At 38.1% G+C, this 10,361-nt stretch overlaps 1 protein-coding gene across 3 annotated transcripts in view; it reads right to left on the bottom strand.

Moving 5' to 3' along the window:
- Positions 1–7,895, bottom strand: part of LOC590183 (inactive dipeptidyl peptidase 10) — a 35,739-nt gene extending 27,844 nt beyond the window's left edge. The window contains exon 1 of one of the 3 annotated variants that reach the window (XM_030974147.1): positions 7,782–7,895. In XM_030974147.1, coding sequence (XP_030830007.1) covers positions 7,782–7,880 — 99 coding nt within the window. In that variant the 5' untranslated portion in view covers positions 7,881–7,895. Of the gene's footprint in view, positions 1–2,916; positions 3,256–7,781 lie in introns of those variants that run through there. The other 2 variants (XM_030974145.1, XM_030974146.1) reach the window with 2 other exon arrangements.
- Positions 7,896–10,361: the final 2,466 nt, after the last annotated feature.

Here is a 10,361-nt window from a genome sequence, read left to right on the forward strand (position 1 = left end):
GGGGGTTTAAAGTCATAAATGAGGGATTAACAGAATGATAAAGCTGAGATAGTAATGATTGAGGGAAGGAGAATGGAAGAGAAATGAGAAGGATGAAGAATGAAAGAGAAATGAAAAGGATGGAGGAATTGAAATGAAGAAGAAACACTTTATGAAAGAAAGTAATTTTTTATACTGGAGAGTAAAAAGGGAAGACAACATTTGAGACACAATTAAGGCAGAACAAAACTAATCGAAAAAATCCACACACAAACAAAATGGAGGAATGACAAATGCAGACAGAATAACAGAGGTATTGCAAAAGTGTCATAACACGTCGTAACCTAACCAATCCCTTGCACAAGAGAGGACAGGTCAGCCAATTATATTTTGTAGACACAACGATCATAGTCATATTTGGATCTATCCATAATTTTAATGAAAACTTCATCAGAAATTCATCACTGCACACAGAGAGTGTTTGTTTCCTCCCCCATGGAGTTAGGGATGGAGGTGGGGTGGATGGAGTAAGGCCTGGAGATGGTAAACCTGATCAAACTAAGATTGTATCATCTTTCTCACTTGGGAGAAGCCTAGTTAGATGGAGCTATCAAGCGTGTAACTCTACTCATGCATAGGTTGGCCAAGTCCGATGCGAAGGTATTGAATTTGAGAGCGAGGCGCAGAGGAAGAGCTCCAACAACCCATCTCATGAGATCCAAACTCAAACGATCTGATCCGATAAAGCAAACTAATTTGGGAAAGTAAAAATGTCTATAGGACCTATAACTTTTGCTTCTTAGATCTTTTTCTTTGCTGAAAGGGAGTAAGGTGTACATTTCAATTTTTCAAATATGGTACACATGCAATGGTCCGTGTGATAAAAAGGAAGAGAGTCAAAGAAAATTATATAACAGTCCTAATATTAGCCTTATTCCATACTGCTAATCTAAGAGAGGAAAAATGGTGTAATGAAAATTATTTGAAGACAAAATGCAAAGAAATGTATCCTTTTTAGTATTCTGGATACATATCGCCCAGTTAATGCATGATTCTGCACTTTGTTTACAATTATTTAGCTTCCTCAAAAATGATTTTTCCACTCAAACTTGAGCTTGAATTCAAGTGGACAGATAGATTATCCTAAATTGCAATACATTACAAGAAAGAATTTTAACTTTAAAAAAAAAAAAATTGAACATTTGAAAACCCATACTTTGCAAAGCATTCTCACAAAATTTACTTGGTGTTTTCCACATGCATATGAGTCTAGCCTTGATAGGGTATTGATTTATGTAACATATGGTGTGTATAATACCGGGAGAGCTGTAGAATGCGCAATTAATGTATGAGAAACACTAACTAATTAAGCAACGCCCATGTCAAAGGTGAATGCTATTGATTTCAACATGTTTCCTAAGCAGCTTTTTAAATTACATATATAATCGATTACTCTAGGTAGAGGTGTTGGGGTGTCTCCAGACTGTACGGGTCTGTACAAGGTGCGGTTCTGTATCCCACGATAGCACTATAATGTCCTTGGGCAAGATATCAATCTACATTTGCCACACTCAACCCAGGGGGTGTTTCACAAAGATCCTAAGTTGAACTTATCTCTAAGTTGGACTTAAAATTTATGGAAAGCCGTTAGCATCGTTAAAAACATTTTGTAAAAATTGTTTTAAAAGGCATACAATGTTGATTCAAATCGTTCATATTTTCTATTATCAAGGAGATTTCATGTTCTTGATGTGGAATTTACAAAAAGTCTAAAATACTTGAATTTTCTCTTTTGAATATATTTAATTCCAAGTCAACAAATGATTCTCCATAAATTTTAAGTCCAACTTAGAGTTAAGTTTGACTTAGGATCTTTGTGAAACACCCCCCAAGTGTTGTAAGTGGGTACCTGGTAGGATTCATTCCTTGAATGCACCGAGCATCTGAGTGTTACAGTTTCTGGGGCTAAAGCAGGAGGGATAATATCCAAAGTCCTTTGGAAGTGCATAGAGCTAGACATTATATCATGATGTGATATGCGCTATACAAAAACAGCATATTATTATTATTGAGAAATTCTCATCATGATCGGCATGTATTGAGGCAATCACTCTCTCTATCCACTCACCTTCTTCTCTCCCTCCCCCTCCCACACACACACACAAACACACACACACGCTCTATCTCTCTCTCTCTCTCTCTCTCTCTTGCTTTCTTTCTCCTTCTCCCCCTTCCCTTCCCCCTCTCTCTCCCCCTCTCTCTCCCTCCCTCTCTCCCTCCCTCTCTCTCTCTCTCTTTCATTTTTGTCTTTCCATTACGTGATGACATTATGAAGTTGATTATGTCCACCCTCTTATGTCTATTATAATAAATTTGTCTCTTTTATGCCACGAGGCCTACATTTGTGAAGGAGGAGGAGGGAGAACACTGGTCATGATTCAATCAAATTAATGGTAAAACTGATTGCCGCTTCAAGGCATGGCAATTTCCACTTCTCTTTCCAGTAGTATTAAAACCGCATGCTAAATCTATAAAAAAAAAATGAGGCAAACATAAACATAGCCTCATCCCTAGATGTTACAGATATATTATTTCTTTAAGATATGCTTTAAAAATTGAAAAATGAAAAAATTACGAATTCAAAGTTCATTTAGCTTCCCCTTTTACTGCAATATCCATGACTCTATGACCTAAATTTCCATTTAAATCTGTTTGAAAGAGAAATGGTACAGGATCAACATTAACAAACTGGTTTAAAGAGAAATTTTTAGTGATACTACTAATTAATCCCCCAAAATAGACTGACCATTAACGAGTGTTAAGATAGTAAAAAAAATTGATACAAATCTAATTAATTGTTTAGAAACGAACAGAAAGACTACCATGAAAGATAAGAACACCAGCACCAACCACCGACACACTGACATGGATATATACCTCGAGCTCGATCATCGTAGGGCCACCGAGCTTGTCGCCCTGTTGGTTAGGGGGCAAAGAGACCTTCTTGCCTCCCTTAGAGGGGGACCTGCCCGACCCCCCTGCTGATCCTACGGTCCCACTAAGCATCTTGTAGCTGTTGTATATCCGGGAAAGTGCCAAATAATTACAAAGTAAATATCCTCAAAATCGAGGTCACTAAAAAAGAGCACTGGTGTTTTAAGGCAACCTTTTCAAGAGAACTTGTTGGAACTGTGCCTAGTTGCTTAAAATATGTTACGTTTTCCTTATATTTCCTTGCTCTGATAACTGAAGTTCACTACTGATCCATGTTGGATATGGCTGTGGTATGTACTCCAGTTGTAAATCAAAATCTCTGCAAAAGCATTTTCCTACTATATTACTTGTCCTTTCAGAGAACGATTATGAAGCTCTCATAAATTTTCTTTTGAAATCAGTAAATCCTTAGAAAATAGATGCATCCAAGATCCAAATGACTCATTTGTTTCAATCTCAAGATAGCAACTTGGATTAAATATTCTTAGAGTCTAAATGATAAAAGAAATGCGACACCCATCCAAAATTGTTCACGGGCAAGAAACGTCTGTAAAGTCGTGACCTAGTCTTCCAAGCATCGTTCTATGATGTCAATGGAATGTAGCGTGAACCTCGGCTAGGCTATCAAAGAGTTTTGAAGATACTGGTTGAGGGCACATCCAATGTTTTCGAAGTGTTAAGAGACCACAGGTATCATAATCATTGATTGGTCGATCTAAAAGCCTGGTGATGTATCTCACACCATAACAGACGATGTTATGTCCAGGGTATGCCTACGAGCTCAGAACTGTTATTCTGCTTTAATTTGATTCTCATTTTTTCTTCCAATTTATACTGCCATAGGTCCTGTTACAAATATACTCCCGACAAATACACCTTAGAAACATGAAATTCCACCCGACACTCTTGATCTGTTGGGGCAGTGTGGCACTATTCAGCTGAAGCTAGAGAGTTCACAATCATGCAGAATCTAAATGCATAGGTATTCCAGAGTAGCGTCATAAAAATGCATAGCCCTGTCTGACACCTTTCAAGATGAGCAGAAAAAATGGCATGAGTTGAACACACTTTTCTCTATAATATAGACATGGAGCTTCAGCGTTTGTTGTTGATAAACTTGCTTAATATCCAATACTTCTCTTGTGCTATGTGTCAGGTTGTCAGAAATGCATATTCAGTCAATATGTTATTCTCTTTATGCTTCTCCATCATCTTTTTATCCCAAGGATTCACAAACTCAACAGGACGGAGCGCTGCACGTGACTTTCAATAAAAGATCGCCACTGCAAATGATGCATCAAGCTGCCTTACTTTAGTCCGATGGGTTTGGTTTACTTTATTGCACAAAGTGTCACTTTTTGTCCTTGTACATCATTACCGCATCTCATGCAAGGATGATTGGTCTTCCCGCACAAAAGCCATGCTACATCATTCAATTAAAGTCTTTGTCCCTTAACAATTACATCCTCCTACCAGGGAACGCATCATCCGGCCATTGTCGATGATGCAAGCTTGTTCACGTTTCATCACGAAAGAACAGCACAATTTGATGATGTAGCGATATTAATGCACTTAATGAGCCCTTGCATTCCCATTGTTAACTGGTCGGATGCACTTTCATATTCAGTGCGATGAGGTGATGGATTCGGAGGCTCCAAGCAACTTGTTGATGAAGAGGAGATGCTTTGAAGTGGTCCTGAGGAGGTTTGGTTCTCTCTGGAATATTTCTTTATTACTAATGAGCTTGAATGTGACAGCTATTCGAGAAGACTAATCTCTCTCGGCAACCAATATCCATAAATGCCCTCACATCAATGTCTGGGTTTCTACCAATACCAACACCGTCATCCTCCACCATCTGCCTACCAGTTCCCCTCATCTATTGTCATCCACTGAAGCGTCATGCAACCCTCTCTTGCTCTCACCACCAGCCTCCCTCCATCAGCCAGAAAACACTTGTTAATATTCCATAATAAACAGAAGGAAAGCAACGGGAGCGACGTGTTTACGGCCTGCACTCATCGTCGGGACCCGTCGATATCTTTCAGCTGAAACACATGACGGGTATTGATCGGATCAATGACCGATAGAGATCTGTGCACACATTGCATTCCCTTAGTTGCTCTATGGTAGGCCTGGATTATGCAAGGTTATATTGAACTTTCTAAGGGAAATGAAGAGGGATATTGTATTGAGAGAGAAAGGTAGAGGGAGAAAGAGAGAGAGAGGGAGAGAGAGAGAGAGAGAGAGAGAGGGAGAGAGAGAGAGGGAGAGAGAGAGAGGGAGAGGGAGAGAGAGAGAGGGAGAGAGAGAGAGAGAGAGAGAGAGGGAGAGAGAGAGAGAGAAGGCAATGCAATGCATAGATAAGCCCTAATAAAGGGTAATGAATAATGGGAAGGCTTGGGAGAATGTTTTTTAATTGGATTAAGCCGGACAAAGGTTTACTAATGAGCACCCCTTTCATATCTAACTTAGACAGCACCCAGCAGGAGAAAAGTTAATCATGCGACAGCAGCAACTACCGCAATAAACCGGCTCCGAGTCTCAAGCATAATACCATCCTTTTGTTGCTGCTCTTTTGTGTGCATCCTTGTGATTAGATTCTACAGGTGCCCGGTCATTTTTCCTCTCGTTATTAAAATGTCAAGGCTCATAATTTACCCCAATTTTTTATGAAACTCTGCAAACACAAGCTTGGCAATGAACCACTTCAATGAAAGCTGGGACAAAACGATGAGGCTTGATGAATAGTTGATTGTACGGAAGGTCAAAGACAGTTGGTGTTCCCATTTTTAATATTTGATGTGCATCTATCAAATTTTGATATAACAGTGGACTAATACTATATATCTCCTGTAGAGATATTAAACAGTTCAATACATCATGGATAAAGGTAAAAGAAACTTGAAAGAAGACTAGTCCATCCACACTTACATACATGCAAGTGGACAAAAATTAACTCTGCATTAACTACCGTGGAGGGCTTGATATCAACTACCGATACTGTTATCCCTTATGCTCCATAATTCTTATCATATTGTTTGTTTGGTGGGTGTGTTTTTTTTTTTGGAGGGGGGGGGGGGGGGGGAGGGGGTTGATTTGATTTCAATGGTATGATAAGCATAAGTTCATTAGCATTTATTACAGAACTGCTACTGGCCAAAGAAGTTTTAAGTACCAGGGTTACCTTACATGGTCTGCTTTAGATGACAGTCTCAAACAATCCGCATCATTACGACAATTTAAATTTAAATATAAAAAATACCTCAGCAATTCTAAATAGCCATATCAATCTAAAAAAAATATTATTATTATGTTTCAAATCGCAATGATGTTTTCATCGGGTCAATTTAATCTAATTATAAAACCAGACATTTGAAGGGAGAGTCCACCCTGAGGATGGGTTTACTCCGCCTTTATTTGGCCACACACATTCTCAGGGTGGACTTCCCCTTCATTGCTACCGGGGCTAGACTCGACAAGCTTCGCTTTTTCTAGCCCCATCTACATTACTCACCTTTTTATGTTTTAATGTTGATGTTTGTTAACTGATGTAGATTTTCATTGTTCTTTTATGCTTATGTATCTGTTTTTCATTTGATCTATGTGTCAAATGTATAAAATGTATTTTCTTACCTTGTATATTCTTCTGGTTTTTAATGTGGAAAATAAATGAAATGAAATGAAATGAAATAAGCATTTGAGTCTGGAGTATATGCAAGTCCAGTCCTCCAATCTTTGATGGGAGGCAATAAAAGAGGGTATAGTCTACCTCCTCCAGACCTAATTGATTTCATTTCCAGTGAGAGGGACCGCCATACCCCTTTATCACATGCTCCAATGAAGATGGGTAATCACAATACAGATGGAACGAAAGCTGACCTTTGATGGCGTGAAAATCAATTTTTGCGAGACCGTTCTCGGAAGTGGCGTGGAGGAGGAGTGACCGGCCTTGCGGAGGTGTCAAGAGACTAATATCAAGTCAATTTCAGCTATAGGTCATTCTATAGGTCAAGATGGGGGACAGGTTGATTTAGAAATAGCATAAGCGTATATCAATATGGAACAGAACTTCTGTAGACACTTAATATGTATAGAGATAACAAAAATATTAATTTCATAGTGAGTGGTGGTGGTGGTAGTAATAGTAAGGGTAATGAATTTATTAGAATGGAAGTCACTTTGATAATGGTAGTCTTGGTTGTGTCTGCAGTGGCAGTAGTGGTAGAGGTAGAATTCAATCAATGATCTTTCAGGAACAAACCTGTAATATCTTTGACTCCTTTTTTGGTCAAATATCAAGTTCATCAGCATAAAGAAAACACTACCATCTGAGATGCTAAGAAAGGTCCTAGATCACTTGTTCTTGCACTTCTTTCATCAACCTCTCTCTCTCTCCCCATCTCTCTCTCTCTCTCTCTCTCTCCCATCTATATCCCTATATCCCTCTCTCCCTCTCTCTCTCTCTCTCCCATCTCTCTCTCTCTCTTTAAGATTAATTTTGAAATTATTTTTTGACTGACTGACTAACTATAGTCTCTATCTGCTCCCCCCCTCTCTCTCTCTCTCTCTCTTTACACTTGATGACTGTACATAGCCATACTTTTTTTAAACAAATCAAAACACTTAAATCAAATTTGAATCAAATCACAAGCTGAAATACATCCACATCAAGCCGATGCTTGACAGGCGAAAATATCATTTGGATGGTTTTGAGACATAAGGTCAAAGTTCACCCATCGACATGCAACCAATGAATGAATACATACTGCACTACTCTGTCTACAAATACATTCTCTTCTTCTCACCTTTGGTTGTTTCTGAAGTTGCTTGGCCTGTGTACAGTGGAAAGATAGCGAATAGAGGATTAAGGTACATTCCTCTTCAATATAACGCATCTTATCCATAGCCCATTGGGTGCAATGTTCTTGATGTGATCATCGGAAAGCAATAAGATGCGCAATTAAGATGATCATTACAAAAGTATGACTAAATAATTTTTCTTATTCTTAAAAATTCACATCCATATTTCTAAAAGAATAACATGGTATTTTTTTCTTTTTTAGCATAAAGTCAAAATATCTTTATCAATTTAAATATAAAATTTGGTACCTATAAATATCTTTCATAACACTACTAATCGATTTCCTATGTAGAAAACAATTTGGTTTCTTTGTAGTGAACAATATAAACATAATTGTAAAATCATTAATACATTACTTCAAGTGTTTTCAGAACTGTACTCTTCAAATTGTGATTTTTGCAAATATTTTTTTGCTATTTATCTTTTGAAAGCTGTGGGTTTAAATCACATACAGATTTATGTCCTCATAAATATTATTCTCCTGGAAAGATTTTCATTTTATTTTCTACAAATTTAGAACTTATTACATTTCTTTTTAAATAGTAAAATCAGTATTTAAAGATATGATTTTCAGATAACTTACAATTTTGCTCATTCCATCCATGTTTCCGTTGTAAGAATAATCCACCGACTAGATTTAAAAACTATATTACCAAGTACTGAAGTGAATTAAATCACACGTTGTTTCACCAAATTTTCAGAAGTGATGATTTGAGGCTTTCCAAATTCGCACTTGCAGGCGATTGTTTGAGGTAAGCAGGCTAGGCTAGAGAAACTTAATGGACATCATCAATTATGGCAACTCTTCCTCATCAAAAATTCAATCACTCTCCATAGTGACTGTGGTGACCACTGCAAGGTTTTTGTTATATTGTCACTGAAAATGGTCAGCAATAATTATGGTTCTTGTGCTTTGGAAAAGTCTAAAGAATGGCATTGTCTTTGGCTGGTTCCATCGTGTTTTCTGCAGTAAGTTTGTGAGTATGCGACAAAAGGTATCACGGGATGCGTGTCTCGATTACATATTACACCTCTCATCAATGCAGAAATGCTTTTTGAGACCTGGATGAATAAAATGGAGTAAGAAAAGGAAAATAATCGGGCTGCCGGAGACTCAGCAACGCTCTTCCTCCTACCCGGGGCCTTTCTTATCCCCAGCGTGGCGATGCCATTTTGGTAATTGCGCTCAATCTGGCGTGCATTCCTCGAAACTCATTACAAGGCGAGGTAACCAGACAGATTTGGATGCCGCTCGGAATCGGAATCAGTAACGTGGCTCATCCCGTCATAATCACACATTCAGAGGCTGATATGTAATGCAACAGCTGGAAACTGAAACGTTGTGTACACATTCATTTTGGAATCGGTAATGAGTTAAACGTGAGAAGAGGGCGAGTGTGCAAACACGAACCAGACAAATCTCACGATTACACAGAGAGCTCTGCATCCAGAGCACAGTCATTAAAAATTAATTCAGCCATCTAACCCATCAAGAAACACGCCTGGTACTTCGACTTCTTAGAAATGAAGCTGTTGGAATAGCAACGATTAAACAAGAGAAGAGAGCAAGTGTATAAAATGTGCCAGACAAGCCCCTTTCGCGTTGAGACACTTCCACGTGCAGTCATCAAAAATTCATTCAGCAATCCGACCAATCAAAGAAACGCTTCTAAAAATCAAAGCATAGATCTGTCTAATCAAGAATGGAACTTCCATTACTGGCAGGTACTCAGAAATGAAGCTGTCGAAATAGCCAACAATTACAACATGAGAATGAAGCGTGTGAAATAAAAGAGCCCGACATGCTTCTTTTACACTGAGATCCATCCAAAATACAGTCATCAAAAATTCATTTGGCCATTTGCATCCATCAAAGATACAAGCTGGTAAAAGCATCTGCATACATGAAAAACTAGCCTTAACTAGTGTTCAGGAAGGAAGCTTTTGAAAGGACAATAATATTCCGCTCTTGGTTGTAAAAATCATCTCACTAAATAAAATTGCCCAGAAAATGCTCTTGTGTACCAATTGCTTCATGCATTAATGATTGCATCTGTTCACATGTGATTTTAATCCTGCTATACTCTTCTCAAACAAAATTTTTTCCTAAATATGAATAGACAATATGCTACACCAAGCCAGTCATAGCAACATTTCAACCAAGATAAAGCAATCCCTTATCAACCTGTGCTAACATGAGAAAGCATAGGGTTAGAATGATAAAAATGAACATTGGTAAAGTCAGTGTGAAAAACCTTCAATGGTGAACATGTCTGTCTATCACAAAAAGCGAATTTAATCATGACACCAGCAACTCACAAAATTAAATTAGCATTTTTATTCCATGTCCCTTTAATTTCTTGTCTATTATGTATGCATGTAGATACATGCTTATCATCATCCTTATCCATTTTCTCCCTCAGACATGTCACAAAAAGAGCATTTCTTATCCCCCGCCCCTTCGATATTGCACCGACTCTCTATGGATGTATGTACCTTTTTGATTCGGAGTAGAAAACTGTGT

Source organism: Strongylocentrotus purpuratus, unplaced genomic scaffold (assembly GCF_000002235.5).
Source record: "Strongylocentrotus purpuratus isolate Spur 01 unplaced genomic scaffold, Spur_5.0 spur5_scaffold_7, whole genome shotgun sequence".
Classification (NCBI taxonomy): Eukaryota; Metazoa; Echinodermata; class Echinoidea; order Camarodonta; family Strongylocentrotidae; genus Strongylocentrotus; species Strongylocentrotus purpuratus.